We start from the raw sequence: 25618 nt of genomic DNA on the forward strand, positions 1-25618 counted from the left end.
CTATGACCAAGATAACAACACGGGCCCCAGCGTGAGAAGGCCCGACCCCCGTGACCGGAGAACCAAGGACGCCTCTAACAGACCTCTCCTTCCAGAGACTCTTGCCGGACCCCCCCCCCTCTCTCCCCCCCCCCACGACGGTCCCTCTCCTTCACCCCCCCCCCCCCGCTTGTTAACCAGAGTAACCAACCTACTCACCCCTGTGTTCCCGCCCGAGGCCGCAGGAACCAAGAGACAACGCCCGCTAGGATCCGAGCTCCAGAGACGGGGATCAGCATCCGCGCTACTCCGTGTTCTCGCTCTCCACGCCCCTCGCGAGATGAGAACCCGCCACTAACCCCCAACTAGAGGAGACCCAGCTCCGAGGCCAGAGACCCAGGGACTCTCTGAACAAGCTCAAGCACCCAAAGACTGCTGCGGGTGACCCCCGCCCCCCCCCCTACTCACAACAAGCAGGTTGTATGAACGAGCACGGCCCAGAGATAAGAGGGAGCTCCCCTTAGGAGTGCCCCCCCAAATAATGATGGATGTTGTAAATAAAATGCACCCCTCCTCCCCCTTCCCCCCCCCCTATCCCCCCCCCCTATCCCCCCCCCCCCCAGCTTCCCCCCCACCCTCCCCACCCCCTCTCCCCTCCTTCCCCTCCCCCTCTCCCCTCCCCCCCCCACCTTTACTCCTCTCCCCTCCCTTCTCTCCCCCCCCCCTCCCTCCCCCCCTCCCCATGCTGGATGTGTTTGACCAACCTGTCTTACTCCGTGTTGAGACATACTCCAATATTGACTGTATAAAGGACACCCACAAGCGGTATACGATATCATGACTGGGGAAAAGATCTCCCCCAGAGGGCAATGTTTCAATTTTATGTTGATGATGTAAATATTGTGCTCCCCCCCTCTTATTCCCCCCCCCCCTTCTCCCTCCCCCACCCCACCACCCCTCCCAACCTCCTCCCCCTCACCCCCACACCTACCCCCACCCCTCCCTCCCCCCCTCATCCCCCCACCTACCCTCACCCTTCCCTCTCCCCCAGAGCTAAGATATTAGATCTGACCAAGCTGTTTTACTCTGTAGGAATATATACGCCAATACTGAATGTATAGAAATTGATCATAAAGTTTAGGTGAAGACTCACTCTAGGGAAAAGTACCCCCCCGAGAGTAATATGTAAACCACAGGTGGAAGATGTATATGTCGAGATCCCCCCCCTCCCCTCCCTCCCCTTCCCCTCTCCTCCTCTCCCCCCCTCCCCTTCTCTCCCCCCCCCCCCTCCCCCCCCCCTCCCCTTCTCTCCCCCCCCCCCCCTCCCCCCCCCATGCTGGATGTGTTTGACCAACCTGTCTCACTCCGTGTTGAGACATACTCCAATATTGAATGTATAAAGGACACCCACAAGCGATTTGCGATACCATGACTGGGGAAAAGATCTCCCCCAGAAGGCAATGTTACAATTCCATGCTGATGATGTAAATATTGTGCTCCCCCCCTCTTATTCCCCCCCCCTTCTCCCTCCCCCCCCCACCCCTCCCAACCTCCTCCCCCTCATCCCTCACCTACCCCCACCCCCCCCTCCCCCCCCTCATCCCCCCTCATCCCCCCACCTACCCTCATCCCTTCCCTCTCCCCCAGAACTAAGATATTAGATCTGACCAAGCTGTTTTACTCTGTAGGAATATATAAGCCAATATTGAATGTATAGAAAATGATTATAAAGCTTAGGTGAAGATTCAATCCAGGGAAAAGTACCCCCCCGAGAGCAATATGTAAACCACAGGTGGACGATGTATATGCTGAGTTCCCCCCCCTCCAAATTCCCCCCCTCCCCACCCACCCCTCCCCCCCCTTCTCCCCCCACCCCCTCTCCCTTCCTCTCTCCCTCCCCCTCTCCCCTCCCCCCCCTCTCCCCTCCCCCCCCTCTCTCCTCCCCTCCCTCTCTCTCCTCCCCCCCCGCTCTCCTCCTCCCCACCCACCCCCTCTCCCCCCCCCCAACCCCTACCCCCCTCTCCCCCCCCCCACCCCCTACCCCCCTCACCCCCTACCCGCCCCCTACCCCCCTCACCCCCCACCCCCTACCCCCCCTCACCTCCTACCCCCCTCACCCCCCACCCCCCCTCATCCCCCCACCCCTCTCCTCTCAGCCCCAAGGCGAAGCTACTATGTCTGACCAACCTGTCCCAATATGTATGAATATAAGTGCCGATACTGATGGTATAGACAATGACCATAAAGTTTAGGCGGAGATTCAATCTAGGAAAAGTACTTCCCCCGAGAGCAACGTGTAAACCCCATGCGGACTACGTAAATGTTAAGTTCCTCCCCCCTCCCCCCCCCCCCTCTCTGCCCGCAACCTAGTGAGGGCGCCGGACCCGACTTCCTGGCTCCGATCTGTGAGTGACGCCCCGAAAGTTCTCCAGGGGTCTTTTGTACCCCCCCCCTTGACACCAGAATGTCAAGAGGAATCTTTTTCGGGCTCCAGGACAGCCCACCTTCTTTCTTGTCCTATTGTGTCGCCCCCCCCCCCCATTCCCCTCTTACTCCACCCTTCCCCCCCCTCCCCTACCCACCACCTACCTATGGCACAACAGAAACCCCCCCCCGCATACTCACAACAAGGCCCAAGCCGACCCTGACATGGGAATACCTCAGGGACAAGGGTTTAACCCCGAGACCCCCCCTTCCCCATTAATGGCGTCAATAAAGATCATATCCCTGAACGTTAAGGGACTTAATTCAACACGCAAACGCAAACTAGCCCTCCAAGAATTTAAAAAAACCAAAGGAGATATAATATGTATCCAAGAAACCCATTTCAACACTGCTGACCCCCCTAACACATTTAAGCACACATATCCCCAAGCATTCTTTGCATCCTCCCCCAACAAAAAAAGAGGGGTGGCTATTCTGATTAAAAACAACACCCCATTTGCCCCCACACAGGTAACCAAAGACCCAGAGGGACGATATATACTCCTCAAAGGCACACTGTCAGGCTCCCCCATAGCCATTCTCAACATCTACGCCCCGAACGCAAACCAGAACCAATTCCTCCAGAACCTTCTTAGTACCCTTGACCACTCGACGCTTTCCTCCCTCCTCCTTGTCGGTGACGCAAATATGGTCCTTGACCCGGACCAAGATAGATCAGGGCAGACAGCGACCCCATACTCTAGCCAACTGCAGAAAAAGGCCCAAAAGTTCCAGAACACTATCAGAGAGTATTCGCTGACAGACATTTGGCGGACCCAGCATGTGGGCCAGAGGGACTATTCCTTCTACTCAACCCCCCATCAGTCTTACTCGCGGATCGATTACTTTCTGGGCACCAACAATGTACTCCAGGCATCCTCCCATTCCGACATAGGCCCAATAACCTGGTCTGACCATGCCCCTATCATACTCACCCTCTCTCTACCCTTCGTCAAAACAACAGTATATTCCTGGAAACTCAGTGACTCGCTTCTCAACGATCCACAAGTGATCAAGACAATTAAACAAAAACTGCACACCTTTTTCCAGTTAAACAAAGGCTCGGTCCCGGCAGCAGCAATGCTCTGGGAAGCCCACAAAGCCACTATAAGAGGGGAACTCATATCGCTAGCCTCCTATAGGAAAAAAATAAAACAGAAAGCCCAGAAAGAACTAACCGAAAAAATCACAAAGCTAGAGCAAATGCATAAACAATCCCAATCGAGAAAGGTGTTTAGAACCCTGGAGAAAGCGAGATCCGACCTAAAAATACTCCAACTTGACGAGGTAGAGAGAGCCCTGAAATGGACCAAACAACGGTTCTATGATAGGGGTAACAAAGCGGACAAACTTCTGGCCTCAAAACTAAGAGGCATTAAGACAAAGACCCAGATAACAAAAATCAAAACCAAAAGTGGTCAAATCTCATATAATGAGAAAGATATTGCCCGGGAATTTGCAGAGTTCTACACCGACCTCTACAACCTCCACCCCATCAATCAGTCAGACCTCAATGATGAGAGCACCACCGACTATCTAAACCAATGCAACCTCCCCTCCCTCTCACAAGAAGAACGTGAGTTCTTAAACCAGAGCATAACCCAAGAAGAGCTAGATAAAGCAATATCCTCACTCAAATTAGCAAAGACCCCAGGACCGGATGGCTTTACCAACGGTTACTATAAAAAATTAGCAAAATCCCTGTCCCCCTACCTCCTAGAAATGTTTAACTCATTTCTCCAAGGAGAACAAATCCCAGGCACTATGTCGGCAGCCAACTTGGCTATCATACATAAAGAGGGCAGGGACCCACTTCAATGTGGCAGCTACCGCCCCATTTCCCTACTGAATACTGACCTCAAGCTTTTCAGCAAAATTCTAGCAAACAGACTGAACCCTATTCTCCCGAGACTAATTCATATAGACCAGGTGGGATTTGTGTCAGGAAGACAGGCCTCTGACAACACCCGCAAAATTATTGACATTATAGACCACGTGCACCTCAAAAAGTCCCAGACCTTGATACTCAGCCTCGACGCGGAGAAGGCCTTTGACCGGATCAAATGGTCTTTCCTTGACCAGACAATGCGCCAGTTCGGCTTCTCAGGCCCATTCCTAGAAGGAGTCCGAGCCCTCTATACCAACCCCACGGCCATATTAAAACTCCCGGGTGGCCGATCCAACCCAATAAAAATCCACAACGGTACTAGACAAGGTTGCCCCCTCTCCCCTTTACTTTTCGCCCTGTCTATAGAACCCCTAGCTGCCAGAATTAGAACAGACCCATCCGTAAAGGGAATCCTAGTCGGAGACAGGGAGTATAAAATATCCCTGTTTGCCGACGACATCATCCTTACCCTATCAGACCCCCTCACTTCCCTCCCCAACCTAGAAGAACTGTTAGACCAATTTGGCCACCTCTCAGACTACAAAGTCAACACAGACAAATCGGAGGCTCTCAATATATTACTGCCGAACCCCGTATGGACATCCCTACAAAAGAAATTTAAGTATAGATGGAATAGCTCCCATATTAAGTATTTAGGGGTCAAAATAACGAGCTCATATGGCTCATTATATCAAACCAACTACCCTCCCCTTTTCCGTCAGATCTTAAGAGATCTCGAGACCTGGCAGACCCACCAAATATCATGGTTTGGCAGGATAATATCCGCCAAAATGAATATCCTCCCCCGCCTGCTCTATTATTTTCAAACCCTCCCTGTCCCCGTCCCATTAGCAGATTTAAGGAATATTCAGTCCCATATACTGCGCTTCGTCTGGCAACAACGGAGAGCCAGGGTCCCACGGTCGGTACTCTTGGCGTCGAGGACGAGAGGGGGTCTGGGGGCGCCGGACGTGGCCCGATACTATCGGGCAGCACAACTGAGACAGGCGGTGGTTTGGAACAACCCCCCGGCCTCCAATTGTTGGTTGGAAATAGAGACATTCCACGCGTCCCCGACCCCCCTCTCAGCCCTGCTTTGGGACTCACGTCCACAAGGGAAGGAGGCCCACGAGACTCAGCCTTGGAGCAATGAGATGCACGTGGTCGACATGGTTGAAAACCAAAGGGAAATATGGCCTAGCTTCAACCCCCTCTCAATTGACCCCTCTATTCGGGAACCCGGATTTCCCGCCCGGTTGTTCCCGACCCCAATTCAGCCAATTTCAAGGCCTAAATATCAGAGTGGTTGCGGACTTGCTGGAAAGCGATGAGGTCATGCCCCTCCGAGAACTGAGAATCAAACTAACGTCCCCTGATCTTCCCATATTCCAATACCTACAGATTCGCCATTTTTTGAGAACTCTATCCCCTAACCTAAAATTCCCGCCGTGCACCAGATTTGAGAACCTCTGCCTCAGAGGCGAGTACCAAAGAGGCCTCATCTCTGGGATATATAAAACACTAGAGGCGGCCCAACCCTCCCCTAACCACGCATATATGAGAAGGTGGAGCCAGGAACTAAACACCAATATAGACATAGAGGATTGGGAGGATATCTGGGAGGCAGCTTCCAAAACTTCAATCTGTTCCATCACAAAAGAAAATATCTACAAAATATTATTCCACTGGTACCTGACCCCGAGTAGACTGAACCAGATCTATCCAGCTACTCCTGACGATTGCTGGAGGGGATGTGGTCAAAGGGGGGACATGTCCCACATTTGGTGGACATGTCCGGAGATCCAAAAATTCTGGACCCGGATCCAGGGCCTGCTGGCCGAGACCCTGGAGGTGGAGGTACCCCTAGACCCTCTGACCTATGTGCTGGGAAAACCAGTCGATGACCTTCCCCCCCCTACAACCAGGCTCATGGCAGCGATTCTAACGGCCGCCAGATGCTGTATAGCAGCAGCCTGGAAGAAAATCAAAGCCCCATCCAGAAGAACGGTAGTCACTAGGGTGAACGGAATCATGGTTATGGAAAGATTAACGGCAATGCTGAAGCAAAAAATGCCGCAATTCCATTCAACATGGGAACCTTGGCCAGGATCAGACCCCCTGACCTTCACAATCACAGGACCAAAGGACCGACCCCCCCTTCCCTCAAAGTCCTCCCCATCTTTCCCTCCCCCCCCTTCCCCCCCCCTCTCTTTGTCCAAAGTCGTTCCCAACTATCCACCCCTCCTTCGTCATCCCCCCTCTTTTTCACCACTGTAAACTGGAAAAGGGACTATTGAGTGTCATCAACCTCCCCCAAATATTGTACATGTATCAAGCTGTATTCCTGTGTTGAGTCGCTCATAAATGTATGTAACATGTACCAATCTGCTGCCCGACACCAATAAAGGAAAAATATTTATAAAAAAAAAAAAATACATTCATGCTGCTTCGTTACTGTAGCAAAGGTAAGGAATGATTGTTTATTGATATATGTGTTTTACTCATAGTGTAGATGTGCAGAGGGTCTCCGGAGCTGAACCGCTTTGGTTTTAGGTCCGGGGACCCCTGCTTCCCGAGATACAGGCCCCTTTAGGGGGTGCCGGTATCCCTCTGCTTTGTTTACATTCCGCGGTCACGTGATCGGGACCTTTAAATGCAGAGGGATACCGGCCCCTCATAAAGTGGCCTGTATCTCGGGAAGCAGGGGGTCCCCGGACCTGAAACCAATGCAGTTCAGCTCCGGAGACCCCCTGCACATGTACACTATGAATAAAATGGTTTCTAAAATAATTTTTAATATGCCGAACTTTGCGCAGAGAGAGCGGAGGATCTCTCTCTGCTGCAGACATATCTCGGCAGGGGACGGCTTCTCGGCAGCTTCTCGCCAGGCAGCCGTCTCGCCACCGGTTACTCGCCATTTTATTAAATGGTAGTGGCGCATTCATTCGCCAGGGATTCGGCCCTTACAGCATACAGCGAATTTAACACGCCAAAAACATGGCTAGTTCCAAAACTGGCTAATGCTTTTTTTTCGCTTCTTACTGCATAGACCCCTAAATCTGGTAATGTCATTCTATAAAGATATATATCATCCTTCTTCATCATAATCTTCAGCCCTTATTGATCCACTGCTGGAGGATGGTGTCCTCACCATTCCAAGTGCGGCAAGATTCTCTTCCCCATGTTGCTTCAACATGGTAGATATATATTATTCAAAGGAGAAATAAGCAAAATATTAGTATAAATATAAAGACGACATTCTGCACATTATTAAGAACCCTTTTTTTCTTGTGTTTCTCCCTCTGAGGATTGTGTCTGTACAGATCGCAGCGGTAACTGTTTCTGTTCTTGCAGATTTAATAGAAATGAAGAAGACTTTGGCATCTCTCGAAGCTCTGGAAAGGAAGAAGCAGGAGATCAAGGAAGCAGAAGAGGACATCTCCTCTATAGTCTCAAAGGCCAACCAAGGTATCCTGACTCAGTCTTCATTACTATATAGAATAGAGTCTAGTATATAATCTGATGGTGATAGAAAAGGCTCAGCTTATTGGTGACAGCTTTGGTGACAGCTTTGGTGACAGCTGAAGGAGCGGCTCCGTGAGTAAAGGCGCCGACTCTGAAAACAATGGCAGAGGGTCAGCAAGGTGTCAGCTCCTTCTGTGGGCAAGTCACTTTATCTCCATGTGCCTCAGGCACCAGAAAATAGATTGTAAATTCAATGACAGGGACTTGTGCCTGCAACATTTCTATGTACAGTGCTGTGTACACTGTTAAGAAACTACATTATTATTTTGTCATGTAACCCCCTTTACTTGCGGGGGGCTGCAATGGATTTCCCTCTTATATAGATTATCCAGAGTAATCCAAGGGAACAATGAAGAAATTCCAAATTTCTGCCTCCCCCAGAAATTGAGGACTCATTTATTAAAGTCTCCTGGCTGCAAAAGTGGGGCAAAAATGGGCACCATATTTAACAAAAACTCCCATTGCAATTAATCTTTTGTGCTCATTTAGCCCCAGCTGAGGGATTTGGGGGTTGCCACATTTTCTCTTGAAAATGAACATGCCACTGTACATGCAGATGGGGATATATATTGATGTAGAGGTATTTGTACCATGTTGGCCGAGCATAATAATCAAATACAAATACCCGATTCCTTTCTGGTGTGTGTGCATTCATATAGCGCAGTATTTATAGACATGGGATTTAGCACTCATGGGAAGAGAGAGCACTGTTTCTTGAGCCACTACACAAGAGAACTCTCTTCCCATGTTACATAGTTACATAGTTACATAGTAGATGAGGTTGAAAAAAAGACATACAGTTAGGTTCGGAAATAATTGGACACTGATACAAGTTTTGTTATTTCAGTTGTGTACCAAAATAAATTCAAGTTACAGTTAAATAATGAATATGGGCTTAAAGTGCAGTTGATCAGCTTTAATTTGAGGGTATTCACATCCAAATTGGAGGAAGGGTTTAGGAATTACATCTCTTTAATATGTAGCCCCCTCTTTTTCAAGGGACCAAAAGTAATTGGACAATTGACTCAAAAGCTGTTTCATGGACAGATGTGGGCTATTCCTTTGTTATTTCATCATCAATTAAGCAGGTAAAAGGTCTGGAGTTGATTCCAGGTGTGGCATTCGCATTTGGAAGCTGTTACTGTGAACCCACAACATACGGTCAAAGGAGATCTCAATGCAAGTGAAACAGGGCATCCTTAGGCTTTAAAAAAAGAAAAGAAAATCCATCAGAGAGATAGCAGGAACATTAGGAGTGGCCAAATCAACAGTTTGATACATTCTGAGAAAAAAAGAACGTACTGGTGAGCTCTGCAACACAAAAAGGCCTGGACGTCCATGGAAGACAACAGTGGTGGATGATGGTAGGATCCTTTCCATGGTAAAGAAAAAACCCTACACAACATCCAGCCAAGTGAAGAACACTCTCCAGGAGCTAGGCATATCATTATCCAAGTCTACCATGAAGAGAAGATTTCATGAGAGCAAATACAGAGGATTCACCACAAGGTGCAAACCATTCATAAGGCTCAAGAATAGAAAGGCCAGATTAGACTTTGCCAAACAATATCTAAAAAAGCCAGCCCAGTTCTGGAACAGCATTTTTTTGGACAGATGAAACTAAGATCAACCTGTACCAGAATAATGGGAGGAAAAAAGTATGGAAAAGGCTTGGAGCGGCTCATAATCAAAAGCATACCACATGATCTGTAAAACACATGGCATGGGAATGCATGGCTTACAATGGCACTGGGTCACTAGTGTTTATTGATGATGTGACAGAAGGCAGAAGCAGCCGGATGAATTCTGAAGTGTATAGGGATATATTGTCTGCTCAGATTCAGCCAAATTCAGCGAAGTTGATTGGACTGCGCTTCACTTTACAGATGGACAATGACCCAAAACATACTGAGAAAGCAACCCAGGAGTTTTGTTAAGGCAAAGAAGTGGAATATTCTGCAATGGCTGAGTCAATCACCTGATCTCAACCCGATCGAGCATGCATTTCATTTGCTGAAGACAAAACTTAAGGCAGAAAGATCCACGAACAAACAACAACTGAAGACAGCTGCAGTAAAGGTCTGGCAAGCATCACAAAGGAGGAAACCCAGCGTTTGGTGATGTACATGTGTTCCAGACTTCAAGCAGTCATTGCCTGCAAAGGATTCTTGACAAAGTATTGAAAATTAACATTTTATTTATGATGTGTTAATTTGTCCAATTACATTTGAACCCTTGAAATAAGGGGACTGTGTATGAAAATGGTTGCAATTCCTAAACGTTTCATACGATATTTTTGTTCAACCCCTTGAATTAAAGCTGAAAGTCTGCACTTCTTTTGCATCTCTGTTGTTTCATTTAAAAATCCATTGTGGTGGCGTACAGAGCCAAAATTATGAAAATTGTGTCAATGTCCAATTATTTCCGGACCTAACTGTACGTCCATCAAGTTCAACCTACTGTATGCTAATTTAGACAACAGATACTTTATTCTATATCTATACTTACTTATTGATCCAGAGGAAGGCAAACAAAACCCCCCAGATATCCAATGATATCTCATAAGGGGAAAATAAATTCCTTCCTGACTCCAAGAATTGGCAATCGGATTAATCCCTGGATCAACATCTTTCCCATGTATACTTATTTGGTATATCCCTGTATACCTTTCCTTTCTAAAAAGAAGTCCAACCTTTTTTTGAACAAATCTATTGTATTTGCCATCACAGTCTCCATGGGTAATGAATTTCACATTGTAACTGCCCTTACTGTAAAGAACCCTTTCCTTAGGTTGCTGGTGAAATCGCCTTTCCTCCGACCTGAAGGGATGGCCCCAAATCCTTTGTACTGCCCGTGGGATGAATAGTTCTTTTGAAAGCTCCATGTATTGTCCCCGAATATATTTGTAAATACTGTAGTTATCATATCCCCTCTTATGATAATGATTATGTGTGCTAAATCCCATGTCTATAAATTCTGCGCTATATGAATGCACACACACCAGTCTCTTACACATACAAATGTGCAATGTAATTCTATGTCTACATACTAATAGGGACTACATAATATCCACACACATTTATAATAATGCAACACCCTCTTACATTTCAACACCCACCAACACCATTATTATACACTCCCCCTCCACACACCTTTTGTAAAGTGATGTATACACTGTGGGCGCTTTATACATTTATATTTACACATATACACACATAAACATACACACACTCTTACATCACAAACATTCAGGGACCATTTAACAACTAAAGTCATAAATTGCATACTGCACAGGGGGGGGGGATAGGTTTCATCCTCAGATAACATTCCAAGCTGTTTTAAAGTAAAACTTTACTTGCATTATCCATTGGAACAATGCCTGAAGAAGAGTTCAGTGTATCTTGAAAGCTCTCACAAATAAAAGCATTTTTGTTAGCCACAGAAAAGTATAGAGTATTTGTTTTTGATTATATATACACAACTGAACCCCGTTATAACACTGTGCTCAGGGTCCACATAATGAGATCGCTAAAAGGCCGCTGCACGAGGACTTAACCAGCTTCTGCTGCTCTCTTCCTGCTTCATAACACACACACACAGACACACACACAGACACACACTTTTAGAATAACATGGAGGAATCGTACAATCCTTCATACACTGTTGGGGATTCTCACCACTGCACCATAGGATTGGTGTGATGTCATTGGACTCTATTATCAAACTTAAATTCTAGTACACATTACTGAAAGGCAGGAGAGAGGAGAGAGGTTCAGAGATGAGAGAGCTGCAGATGTCGGGTAAGTTCTCGCACAGCGGCCATTTTGCAAAAAAAAAAATTGGAGATGTTTTTAAATCGGGAGCCACGCTCAGACCGCTTTATAAGCGGATCCGCGTTTTAGCGGATCGCTCTATAACGGGGTTGAGCTGTATATATACTTTCACCCCTTCTTTAGAATAGATACAATTCTACTCAAAGTTGCCACTTCCCACACACGTCTCAGTGGAATACTGGGTTTTGAGGCTGCATCAAATAGCAGGGAGGATTCATGAAACACTTATTTAAACGCTGTAAGAAACCTGATGTTATACAGTATGTGGAAGGTTTTTTACTGGTACAACAAACACTAAAGCACCAATATGCAGATTATATATGGAGGATTTTTCTGCCCCGACAGGTAGCAAAATGCAGATATATCAAGGAGATATTGTCATGAATATTGGGCGTGCTACCACCAAGTGTAAAAAATGCAAGTGGCCCAAATCCAGCAGTGGGAAGGTCAGAATCCCGTACACACTGTCCACCAATTATAGTACGTATATACTGTATATATGCCTATGTTCTCTGCCAATATTCTTATCCACAACTACCCCCACCTCCTCCGGTCCCCCCCACAGCATCCCCATCCCCCTCCATGCGGTTCCTTGTCACCGTTTTATTACCCTTCCAATTTCTTCAAACATCCCTTTGTCCCCCACCTCATCTAAATCTCTGTTTCTTCTGCTTTCCAAGCCTCTGTTTTAGCCATAGATTCCTTTGTAAACCAGTATTGCTGACCTGAGGAAGAGAGGAGAACTCTCGAAAGCTTGCCCTATGACATAAATTATTAGTCCAAATAAAAAGGTATCACCGAATACTGAAGAACTCATTTATTCTGCACTATCGCAACTGGACTACCACAGCTATTTCCGTTATATATGTAGCCCTGTTACCCCCACCCCTAAGTGAGATAAAGGGGGTGGCTGTAAATAGCTACTGGTGCTGCCCTTAACCTTTTGGCTCAAAGGAGACTAAGCCTCCGCCGCTGGGAGTCTGGGGTGAATTACTCTTACCACTTACTATATGGTGCAGAGCCTCCACCTGTGAGGGATCCCAGCAGAGTGGAAGCAGCCCCTCACAGGACACAATCACATTACTCACACAATGATGTAAAATAGCAAAGGTCTTTACTGGAAAATTATGAATACTCTTATCACTCTATAAATACCATAACTCTATCCTAACTATTAGCACAACTGCCCATGCACCTAGCAGGGCTGTAACCCCTCACCATGTACCCCACACCGTGTCCACAGCATCCCAAACACACCCAACCTCTCCGATGTGTGTGACAGTGCTGCCCACAATGTGTGTGTACTTTGTTGGTGCACTTATTTACGATACTTGCCCAGTGCGCCAGCACCTGGGCCCGCCGATATCATCCCAAAGGATCCGCCGATCCACGATCTCCTCAGCGACGTAATCTCCACGCAAGAGCTGTCCGGTGGGGGAATCCAACTCTGCTGCAATCTCTATCTTCTTAGGGGGTCTGGTCTCAGACCACAACCACCAGGGCTGCGCAACACTGCAGCTGTGTTCCTGAACTTAAGTCACTGCAAAGTCCCTAACTGCAGGGGCCTTCCCTACAGCAGCCACAAACTCAAAAAATGTCTCAGGGTCTAGCTGGGGCCTAGGGTATTTCTGGCCTAGTGCAGGGGCCATTTGCTCCCTGCACCTACACAGCCTCCCCTATCTGTCTCCCAGCTCCTACTCCCTCTTCCTGTGCAGAGCGCAACAATGTATATCTCCTTCAGGGGAAAATGTCTGTCCCATTGGCTCCCTGGCGTCAGCTGGGCTCCAGCCCCTGAGGCTGCTGGGAGTTGTAGTCCTCCATGGCCCTCTTTTGCATTGGGGTCGCATGCTCGATCTCCCCTGAGCATGCGCGAACTTGTAAAAGCCGTCGCTACTCTCAGCTGAGCATGCACAAGTGTGGGCAGTCCCTGCACTCCTGAAATGGCTGCCGAGTGCGTTCTGCGCATGCGCGAGCTTAATGCCAAGCCTAACATGGAGGCTCGCGCATGCGCGGACACGAAAAACATGGTGGCGCCCTGTAACTGATGTCGCCGGGAGCCCCCGGCAACGCGATCGTCCATGCAGCTGCCCTCACGCTGTCGGTGGTAAGGAAGGGAGGAAAGGAGGACCGGGGAGCCAGAGGGGACCTGGCTACATATATATATATAGATATATATATATATGGGGTTGTGATGGAGTGGGCTGCCCCAGCCCCCTTCCCAGACCCCAGCACCTCCCCCTCAGACCCCAGAACCTCCCTCTCAGACCCCAGCACCCCTCTCTCAGACCCCAGCACCTCTATGCCAGACCCCAGCACCTCCCTTACCTCCTCCGTCCTCCCCCTTTTCCTGCACAGGGACTGTGTTTTTGTGCCAGGAAGAAAGGTCTTGTCTGTGAATCTGGCCCCTCGATTGTCCCACTACAAGCCCCGCCCCTCTCTTTCCAATTGGCCCACGACACGCCCCACCACCTCCCAAATGATTGGCCCTGGAGCAGGGACTTGAGCTGAGCCTGTCAGTTGAGACTGACTGGGGGAAGACATTTGAGATGCTGTGATCCCTCTGTGGAACATGGCGGCCTGCACAGTTACCTCACTGCCCTGCACAGTTACCTCACTGCCCTGCACCCTCCCAGAGACTGATTCCCGCTCCCTCAGGTGGAACTGACTCCTTGTTAGTATCAAAGTAAAACTCTGTCATTTATAACACCCTCCCCTTTAATTTACTTATGCTGACTGTATGTTATCTTTTGTGTACTGTACCTACTAGATTAACCCCATGTTCAATCACTCTATTGTCGTAACTGAGTGTTAGCCCACATGTTTGTGTAACTTGTAACCTACTGTGTATTGTGATAGTTGCTCAGGTGCTACCCCCTAGTGAGTTCAGGCTAGGGCTGTTACTGTACTGTATGTGCCTTGTGATTCAGTAACTTGCTGGGTGCTGGCTGGGAGCTCTGGAATTCTCTAGGTTAACTGGAAATTCCAGTGCCCCCAGAGACCTCCAGGGTGATAGAGGTTGGGTTGGGATCATTGTGATCTGAGTGCAGGGATTGCAGAATTATTTTGCGTGTTCTGGGAACCCTCTGCATTCACACAGGCCCCCTTGTTCACAGAACCAATATGGGTATCAGGGTAAGGTTGTGTAATCTGGGTCCCAGGCACAGGAGTGTGGCTCTTAGGGTGGGACCCCTAGTCGTCCTGGGTGGTAGCTACCCTCCTAACAAAGTCAGGCTAGGATTCTAGTGTAGTGTGGGTCAGTAAGACAGAGGCACGTGCCCAGCAGGCGGAGTCTGGATAGACTCAGTATATGGGTGACCCTGTGTTCTGGATACCGACAGTCTGGTGCTCTGGCGTGATCAGATCTCTCTGTGACGGCCATCTGCCACAGGGGTAATATATAAGCATAATATCACAAACCAGGTTAAGACCCATATTTACTAAGCAGCACCTTGTAGCCTTTCAAGTGAATCGGCCAGAAGGCATCTTCCAGCTCTGGAAGGTATCTAATGGCATAGCACTGCTTAGCAACTGTGGCCTTTCTATTTACTTATGGACCTATATTCACTTCATTGGCACCAAGGATGCTACTATCATCTAATAGCAGGGAGAGAAAATATAAACATCCATTTTGTTTCCTTAATTGGCAATTTGCTAAATATGACCAGGATCTCTCATTCCTCCAGCTGACAGTGACAAAGCCGTAATCAGAACAGCTCTGAAAGAATTAATGACGCTGTCGTGCCTTGAGTTTGTGGACCGCACAACAGAAAAGGATTATCTCAAATTTAATTCAGGAAAGGGGTAAGATTATATGACTGATGATATTTATGTTCCTGACCATTAAAGACCTATGATGTCTCTTAATTACATGTGAACTGTTTTTGCTGTTTATCTCATCAATGTTCATACTGTAATAGGGCAGGAAGATGGACCTTAGATTGTACTAAAAAGCTGCGTATTGCCTCCCCTCTAGCTGCTGGTCAAGCATTGGAAGGACAGGAGGGGGCCAGATGGTGTCATTGGCACGAGGGAGCTGTTTGTCCAATGGAGTCATCCATCATGAGGTTATCCATTCCCTTGGTTTCTACCACGAACAAAACAGGAGTGACCGAGATAAATACGTAGACATTATATACCAATACCTTAATCCAGGTGAGGAACATTTGTACAATTTTGGACCCACACTACACTCTTTATCATATTATTATTAGTAGTAGTAGTTGTAGTAGTATTATGTGAAACTGACAATTTCCTTTAGTGTCTGCATGAACAGGACATGACAATATCTCCCACGGATATATTAATACGGGGATTCATCTTTTCCTTAATGACTCGCTTACCAAGATCAGACATCCCTTTAGTGTTCCTACAAATATAGCATTGCTTTTATCAGCTTAATTCTGCTTGACATAGATTGATAATCTTTCCATCGTATATATTAATATTATTATGAGAATTGTTACTGGTTTTTTTGTAAGGTGCCTAGTGCATTAGAAAGGAGGATGTAATGAGGTGACTTACACAGCCCGTAGCAAACTGTCTTATTGTTTACATTCTCATTTATACCAGCCTTTGAATTTCACCCATTATGTTATAGACTCATCCCGGAGAAAGTATCTCCAAGTTCTAGTCGCATGTCTGTCAGGGAGAAAGATTTGTAATAGGTTGTGATACATTTTTAGACCAATAGATGGCTCATCGTCTGATTTAAAGAAACATTCTTATTTATGTCCTATCTCATCTTACAGGTGACTTTGGTAACTTTAACATAACAGACTCCGACAACCTTGGCCTCCCGTATGACTATTCCTCAGTGATGCACTACGGCAGGTACAGTACAAACAGGGCCGCCAACAGGGGAAACAAAGGATAATAATAAAAAAAAAAAAATATGGCGGCGATTCTCGTGGTCCCCACGCATGTGCAGGGCAAGCAGGGTATCCTGCCTGCTGCCTGTGGGCCTGCTCCCCATCCCCCCGTCCCCCCGCTCCCCACGTGGGATGCACCAAGACAGGCCCCGCACATGCAACCCAGCCCATCCCCGCTCCCCACGTGGGATGGTGGGGGAAGCGCCAAGACAGGCCCCGCGTGCAACCAGCCCCCCCCCCCGCTCCCCACGTGGAACAGAGGGGAAGCGCCAAGACAGGCCCCGCACGCGCAACCCAGCCTACCCGCTGCCCACGTGGGCCAGAGGGGGAATCGCCGTGCACACGCACAACCCATGTGCATGCAACCCAGCCCCCCCCGCTCCCAACTTGATAAGGAGGGGGAAGCGCCAACTCAGCTTCCCCCTCATGCGCCTCCTGCCCTAGTCTGCCTCCCCCCCCAGCCGCCCACCTCCCGCGCCCCTCCTACCCCGAGCCCCCCTCCCGCCCCTGGCAGCTGCCGTGATATCGGGGGCAATAAGAGGAAGTGTCTGGTGGCAGGGAAGCAGCACCAACCGGTCAAGGTAAGTAACCCACTCACCCACCCACTGTCACCCACCCACTGTCACTCACCTACTGTCACCCACCCTCCCAGTCACTGTCTTCCACTCAGTCAGTCACTCACCCACTCACTCGCCCAGTCACTCACTCACCCACCCAGTCACTCACCCATCTAGTCACTCACTCACCCACCCAGTCACTCACTCACCCACCCAGTCACTCACTCACCCACCCAGTCACTCACTCACCCACCCAGTCACTCACCCACCCAGTCACTCACTCACCCAGTCACTCACCCACCCAGTCACCCACCCAGTCACTGTCACCCACCCAGTCACTGTCACCCACACAGTCACTGTCACCCACCCAGTCACTGTCACCCACCCAGTCACTGTCACCCACCCAGTCACTGTCACCCACCCACCGTCATTCACTGTCTCCCACCCAGCGTCATTCACTGTGTCCCACCCACCGTCATTTACTGTGTCCCACCCACCGTCATTCACTGTCCCCCACCCACCATCATTCACTGTCTCCCACCCTCCGTCATTCACTGTCTCCCACCCACCGTCATTCACTGTCTCCCAGCCACCGTTATTCACTGTGTCCCACCCACCGTCATTCACTGTCTCCCACCCACCGTCATTCACTGTCTCCCACCCACCGTCATTCACTGTCTCCCACCCACCGTCATTCACTGTCTCCCACCCACCGTCATTCACTGTCTCCCACCCACCGTCATTCACTGTCTCCCACCCACCATCATTCACTGTCTCCCAGCCACCGTCATTCACTGTCACCCAGCCACCGTTATTCACTGTCACCCAGCCACCGTCATTCCCCCACCCAGGCAGACAAGCACATGTCTTTTGTTGAAAATATAAAAATAAACAGGTTGCATTGTAATGTTTTTTTCTGTATCACAATAAGAAAACAGTTAAGTAAAAGTTGCACGCTAAAATATATTTTTTGCGTGGTAGGTGCGCTATGGGTTTGGGGGGGAGGGGTGCGCTATGGGTTGGGGGGGGGGTCTGCTCCTTTCATTTGTCCCGGGCCCCATGATTTCTGTTGGCGGCCCTGGGTACAATCATCATCAACCTGAAGTGTCCCTGTGCCACTTCTTCCAATGTAACCCAAAGCACAATCCTATGTCGCCTTAATGAAAGAAAAGAGGAAAAGGCGACAATACACATTATTACATATTACCACTCTCACGGAGTAAATCCTCAACTTTAATAGCCAATAGCCACCTCAGTGGTATAAATTCAGCAATGAATGTTTCATTTATTTCGTGATGGCAAAGAGGAAATAAAAAGAAATAAGAATACAATGTACAGTAGAGTCATCTGGTGGAATCACTGTTATATTCCAACAGATATTATAGTTCCATCAAAGCTGGAAAAGAAACTATTATTCCCAAACCAGACCCATCTGCAAAGATTGGACAGAGATACGGAGTCAGCACCCTGGATGTCACTAAACTTAACAAATTCTACAACTGCAGTAAGTGACTAAAGGAGATGAATCTTAAGTGACTCAAACGAGCGGTGCAGAGTATGGCTGTGGGTTTTTTGCAAACAGAAATCACATGCAGTTATTATTTCCCATTATTAAAATATTGCCAAGTTATATGGCCAACAACATAACCGTATACATATGACTTCACCGTGGCATTATTGTGCAGACATCGTAAGGCACCTAAAGATAGTGATACAAGATAGGGATAGGAGCATTAGATACAGTATAACCATTGTGAGCAGGAAGGACTGCATTAATTGCCTTACAAAACACAGTTGGATCAGACATTATAATAAGCTGCCCTGCACATTACATCATTACATGTAGTGTTGTTTGGCACTGTGTGTCAGTCTATGGGTTGTTCTACAGAAATTCACCAAACCTCTATTACCATGCATCACAGAATCCAGTTGTATGTGATGTTGTGTAAAGTGTTAGTGTAAAGGCGTATACCCTTTTCTATTGTATGTTACTTAACATACTGTAGTTGTTTTTCTTTTTAGATAATTGTAACATACAAGGCACACAGAATCTGTTACTGGTGGCGTCCCTTTCAAGTCCTATTTTCTACCTTCAGATCTCTGCCGTTCTGTGCTCACGGGTACCAAGGGAATTCTGACTTCCATCAATTATCATTCGCCCTATCGAAATGAAAGCAGTTGTGTCTGGCTGATCCGAATCGAGTCTGGCAAGGTAATTCTGTTCTGACCTTCATGATAATACTCATTACATGTGTAGCCCTGATTGGTTTTGGGCCTGCCCTCCTCCTGGCAGTAATGCCCAGAAAGGGTAGGTGCCAGGAGTAATCATGGGTTTTCCCCACTCATACCAGTGCATTGAGTCAGAGAAGGTAGTGTAATCAGGTCGTGTCCAATCAGAGGCACAGGGGTGATTCCTATTGGATCTGTATTTAAGGCACTTTTTGTATTTAGACAGTGTTGCCTCTACCGTGAGAGAGGCTGGTCTACCCGAGTGCAGTGTGCAGGGCTCTGTACACTGTGGGCCCTCCCTTAGGAGAGCAGTGGGAGATTATTCCCCTTACTTTACCAGAGAGTAAGGGAAAAGCTGGGACTGCTCCTGGTGCCCTTTGGCTGGGAGTGAGGTCCAGGGATATCCTGAGGGTGGACACCCTACAAGCTGAGATCTGACTGCTGTGCTGAATACAGAGAGAATAAAGAGACCTGTGTTTTACTATACTTCTGGCCTGAGAGTGAAGTCTTTTGGGAAGAAGGTAAAGAGATTCTCCTGCAGAGACTTCTCCCCATACACCTGGGGTCTGCAAGAGATGGAGGCGCTGCACCTGCGAGTACGATTCGGGCAAGATCCCAGAAGTCTGTCCTGTCATTCCCCTATAACACCATGAGGGATACTCAGGGCCCCTTGTTACCAGCAGGTTTGCACCACACACAAAGTAGTAACCAGAGCAAGTGTCCCCGAGATAGACCCTATGTGAGATTGGGAGGGGGGAGGAGGGGGAAACAGGGTTACATATGTAAGATCAAATGAAGCCTGACCGTAGGGAGGGGCAATATCACAAAGAACCAAAAGGAACTAATAGTTGTGATATGTTTAATAGATTCAATGTAGGTAGTTCTTTTTTATGAAAAAAAGTCTAAATACTGCATATTTCTATTTTTGTTTTACTTTAAATATTTCCAAAGTTAACAAATACTTTTTGAGAGTTTTAATACCTCATTTTTTCAGTGATAGGATTTGTGTGCCCCTGTCTGTATACTGGGATATTTTCTATCTCTGCTTTTGTATTGTCCTTATAAAGTATGATGTCATCCTATTGCCTAATGACTAAAAGTGGAGATCAATAACTATCCGGTTAAAAACATTCACTGGACACAAACAAGTGAGCTTTTTAATTATGCTTCTTGGGATCTTTCTAAGTAAGCTAATGACATTGATTGTTGTTTACACTATTTATTGTGTCTACTCTACAGTACTTCCCATGTAAGAGTCGAATTCATACTTGAGTTTTGAAGCTCCTACCCTTTTATAACCAAATCAGACCCTTCTATATGTGTGTGGCTCGGCATTACAGCTACTGTACCTACCGTCGCGGACCCTTTCAATCTCCAACATCCCCCAAAAAATTCGGGGATGTTTTCCGTCTCTCACGGACCTTTTCCGCGTGGCCCGAAATCACCAGATAGCGCTAATAGCGCTAGATAATGAAAGCGCTTAGCGCTAGACAATGAAAATGCCCGCAGGCGCCCAAAACTGCCGAAAACAGCATCAGCCCGCGATCTGCCCGCGATTTAAAAAATCGCGGGGAAAAGGCCGCAGGAGGCTAAAGGCGGCCGCCACTGTATGGGACCAACAAAAGACAGGGGAGCCCAATGCCACATCCAATTGATAAAACATATATGGTATTAAGTATAAAGTGAAATACTTCAATAATATTTTCTTGGTCATTTAGTTAAACCCTTTGGCTAAAGTGTCACAAACTGCATGCCAACGTCAAGGCATGACCAAATTTGCAGGTCCTAACACTACACTGTGAACCTTCCCTTTTACCTCTGTATGAGAGGGAACAACCATAGTAGGTCCTGTCCATACACCAAAATGCTCTGCATTATAGCTACTGTACCTATGGGAGGGAAGAGTGTATATAGAATAAATTGCGCTACTGTCAACATTAAGTGATACCAATAGTAAAGAACGTGCAGCTCCAACGAGCTAAACAGGTCCTATATTACCCACAATAGTACCCACAATAATAAACACAATGTGAATAAAACATGAAATACAACACCGTATACAGGGTTGAGCAAAAACGGAGTGTCTGCAGCTATGAACAAGGCGGGTTGCTCGGCACCCCCTAACACTAGAGGAGAAAACAAAAAATAGACAGCGCAAAAACGCTCATAGTGAAGTATGTTTTAGTAAAATTGAATATTAGCAAAAGGTAAGTATTCTGCGTACATCAGAGTGAATAGTTACGGGCACATCATACTGTAGATTATGACAGGTTACCGGTCAATGGGCACGGAACAGGTCGGGAATATGATCGTCATCTACAGGTAGGTGGCCTCTCTCACACGGGCACAATGAATCCTCCTGGAAGTCCCCACCATCAGATTGAATCTTCCGTATGCTGGAGCATGCCGCAGGGGCGTCACCGATGTCCGGTACACAAGGTCCCGCAAAGCTCAGAGTATAGTGTGAAGAGTCACTGAAGTTTTAGATCATCAAGCCTCCTCTCATCTCATCCCCGATCGGAAGCGGGACAGACGTCACTCGGGAACCACAATCAACACTAAGAGTCCCATAGAGTTCAGTATAAGTTAGTTTGAGTCCCAGAGATCAAATTCTCGCCAAACGATCTCTTTATCCGCTAAATAGCAAGAAAGCAGAGGGTGGGTAGAACAGCTCATGGGAAACACAGCGGGAGAAAACCATGCCAAAAGGATCATACACAGTACTAAGAGACCGGCACAAAAGCACTACTAAGGCTGAGGCTGTGATGTGTGACGACACTTGCTAGGCGTCGTTGAAAAACCACAGGTGATACCACCTGATTGATACAGCCAACAAACACAGTCAGAGCAGTGCAAATTGGATCAAATACACAAAAAATAAGTACAAATCTAAAATAGGACCATCCTACGCGTTTCGAAGCGTGAAAGCCACTGTGGTTTTTCAACGACGCCTATGTGTCATACAAATGCAGAGCTCACATTGTTTGCCCACAAGATAGGGCTAGTTAACCTGCTAGCAATGTTGTGGATTATCGTACACTTTGTGATCTCAGTAACAAGAGAAATATAAAACAAATTGGAAAATAAAAAATAAAAATGAAAAGTCCTTGGCGCACTATCAGGTATATAAACCTGATAAAATGGAAGTCCCAATTCTTTGAATGTAGGTGTCAGGGTCTCCTAGACCTCCTGCCTTGCCATAGTTCTTCTTTGTCCACTGGGTGTGTTGCTGGCTTCTGTTTCCTCTGGGTTCCTCTGTCTGCGTGTCTGTCTTCTTGTTGCTCCTGTCTCTGCCCTTATAGCTCTGCTTCCTGTCTGTTGCTTTTGCCTTTGCTTCAAGTCAGACTCCTACAGTATGCACATGCCTCTGTCTTTGATTCCTGATCTGTTCCTGTACCTGTGCCTGTATTTCAGTCTGTTCACAGTAAAAGTCCTTGCTAGTAATCTGGCTTGTCCCTGTTTGTTCCTGCTCCCCGGTCTCAGTCCCTGCTCCCTGTTCTCAGTCCCTGTCCTGCCCCGCCTGTCCTGTTCCAGTCTCCTCGTTGCCGACCTCTGCTTGTTACCTGACTTCGCTACCTGCCGCCTGCCTCGGACCCCTGCTTGTTGCCTGACTTCGCTGCCTGCCGCCTGCCTCGGACCCCTGCTTGTTATCTGACTTCGCTACCTGCCGCCTGCCTCGGACCCCTGCTTGTGACCCCTACTACGCTCGTGCTGTTCCGGCCACCGAGATCCTACCCGCCACAGGAGTCTCCCGTGACAGAAAGCAAAGGCCACTTCTGGATCTCGCTGGAACAGATTCTTCTTCTGCCTGCACCCTTTCCTGCCTGCTGCAGCAGACCACATCCGCATGGTTGAAGATAAGTACTTTCGTTTCTTTTTTGGAAAATCCCAGTTGGGAAAGTTTTTTTTTTTGTTGCTAAGTGTTCTGCAAGAATTATTGTATTCATAACGAAAAAACATTTTTGCTGAGACTAGAACTGTTGCTGCAGGGACTATTGCAGCTTTCTTTGAGATTTTTCTTCTTGTGCAGTGCCTGGGTTTACCCTTGCAGTACCTGTTGCCACCTTTTTAGACTCTGACTTTTCATTTTCTGGACAAGGCTTGTCTCTGCATCCCTGGTTGGACCACTGCTGTTCACAGGGTTCCCATTTCAAAAGACAAGAGTGCTTCCATTATTTTGTTACTGCATGCAGGAAAAATCACAGCAATCTGTAGTTCTTCCTATGATTGGTTCTAAGGTTTCAGGTTTACCTGCAAGTTCCCCTAAAGTTTGTTTCTCTGTAACTTCTGATATCCCTACGCCTGATATCAAGGGTTTCAGATTTAACTGCAAGGTTCTCTGTCTGATATTCCTATGTCTGATGTCAAAAGTTTCAGCTCTGACTACATGTTTTCTCTGTATTAGTTTCCTGCTGTTTATGATATTTTTATGCCTGATATCTAAAGTTTCAGATTTAAACTGCAGGTTTTCTCTGTCTATATGATATCTTTACGCCTGATTTCTAAAGTTTCAGATATAACTACAGGTTTCTCTGTCTATGTTTTTTTCTTGCATTTATAAATCTCTGTGACTGATGCTAAAGTCTCAAATGGTCAGCTCTCCTATCTTGTGTCTCTCTGTGTCTAATATTCCTGTTGTTCATTCTAATGCTTCTGCTTTAAAAACACATTTTCTCTTTACTGGTTTCTTGGGAAGTGTGGTTTCCCCATGTCTGAAATTATGGCTCCCACTCAAACAGTCTTGAGCAGTAAATGTGAACACAGTACCACTGATTCTTCAGAACTTCTCAAAGCAAGGAAGTAGAAGAAAAAGAAGGGAGGCATTACTGTGGAAGTTGCAGAAGGAATTAAGAATGAAAATTTAACCTCTGAGTCTGCATTTGATGAAAGAGATATGCTGCAGCTTAAGGCAACTCACAGACGTATCCCAAGAATAGTGGAAGAAAAGAAAGATGCCCCTACTCAGACGCTTCAAGCTGCACAGAAAGCGATTGATTGTCTTTATGGATATAAGGAGCAAGAAGCCAACACTGCACTACAGAGCTGTCTTTCCTCAGCAATTGCTAAGTGTGTTCTCCAGGAAAAAGAAAAGCACCAGTTGGAGAGTGACCTGGATGTCATGTCAGGTGAGCTGGAGAAGGCATATGCTGATGCTGCTCAGAATCGGCGCCACGCTTCTAAAAGTAACGAATTCCTGGAAATCTCTATGAAGGAAATTGACAGGCTTAATACAGAGCTTAAAGTCTCCCATGAGGATATTTGCTACTTCAAAAAAGAGATGGAAGTCGATCAGGTGGAGAGATGCTACTTGACAACAGAGATACGTTCTATGAGAGAAATCTTCGAAGGGTTAAATATCAGTTTTGAAACTGTAACCCAAGAGTGCAAGAATCTCTATGTCCAAGTCAGTGAAGGAGATAAGAAACTCCATGAATTAGGAGAGGAGAAGAAACAGTTGGCCCAGGAAAAGTTAGACGTGCAGACAGCACTGCAGAATGCAGAGAGAGTGCTGCAAGAAGAACGTGTCTCCCTGGAGCGGCGCACACAAACAGAAAATATGCTGCAGAGTCAGCTGCGAGAACTGCGTACACATCTGCAGGACACCAAGGAGAAATGGGTTAATGCTGAAGAAAAGCAGCGAGTTCTGCAGGAAGAAAGTTTCCAGACTGCCTACAAAATAAGGATGCTGCAAGATTATTTGAGTACCCATTATGTCCCCAAAGAGCAGCATGAGGAGCTGAAGGCCACACTGAGCATAACCAGAGCCTCGCTGGAGGAAGAGCTAAAGCTAGCAGCTGAACACACATCTCAGCAGCTCACAGCGCTGCAGGCGCAGATCGCTGAGCTCAAGACACAGCTTGCCAAAAAGGAGGAGAGAGAGAAGGTGTCCGTCTGTCAAGTGGCTGGCCTGACACAGCGCTATGAGGTCAAAATGGCCGATGCCTGCAAATTATTGGACCACACAGCCCGTGATAAGGTCCAGCTGCAGCTGGAGCTGGACAATGCCCGGGAGGAGTACCGGCAGCTGCAGATCAGAAATGAAGAAGATGAAACATATTTAAGCTTTACTCTAAGTCAGCTGGGAGATATGGAGTCGCGACTTAACTCCAAAGAAGCCGAACTGACAACTGCATTGAGTGGGAAAAGAAGTGCAGAAGGACAGCTTCAAGAGCTAAAAAATCAAATAGCTGGTCTTAATGAGAATTTAGGTGATACCACGAAACGGCAGTCACAAAAGGAGACCATGGAGCGTGA

The 25618-nt window shown here is 47.3% G+C and overlaps 1 protein-coding gene across 11 annotated transcripts in view; it reads left to right on the forward strand.

Moving 5' to 3' along the window:
• The window catches only part of LOC142464100 (embryonic protein UVS.2-like), a 95284-nt gene that overhangs the window by 31819 nt on the left and 37847 nt on the right, over positions 1 to 25618 (forward strand). For 9 of the 11 annotated variants that reach the window (XR_012787580.1, XR_012787579.1, XR_012787576.1 and 6 more), the window contains 7 exons: positions 7706 to 7819; positions 12055 to 12189; positions 15393 to 15510; positions 15683 to 15861; positions 16458 to 16539; positions 18511 to 18638; positions 19231 to 19346. Coding sequence is in view for 1 of the 11 variants with exons in the window: in XM_075567257.1 (XP_075423372.1) it covers positions 7706 to 7819; positions 12055 to 12189; positions 15393 to 15510; positions 15683 to 15861; positions 16458 to 16539; positions 18511 to 18638; positions 19231 to 19346 (872 nt within the window). In the remaining 10 variants the exon portion in view is untranslated. Of the gene's footprint in view, positions 1 to 7705; positions 7820 to 12054; positions 12190 to 15374; positions 15511 to 15682; positions 15862 to 16457; positions 16540 to 18510; positions 18639 to 19230; positions 19347 to 25618 lie in introns of all 11 variants that reach the window. The other 2 variants (XR_012787577.1, XR_012787578.1) reach the window with 2 other exon arrangements.

Source organism: Ascaphus truei, chromosome 12, assembly GCF_040206685.1.
Source record: "Ascaphus truei isolate aAscTru1 chromosome 12, aAscTru1.hap1, whole genome shotgun sequence".
Classification (NCBI taxonomy): Eukaryota; Metazoa; Chordata; class Amphibia; order Anura; family Ascaphidae; genus Ascaphus; species Ascaphus truei.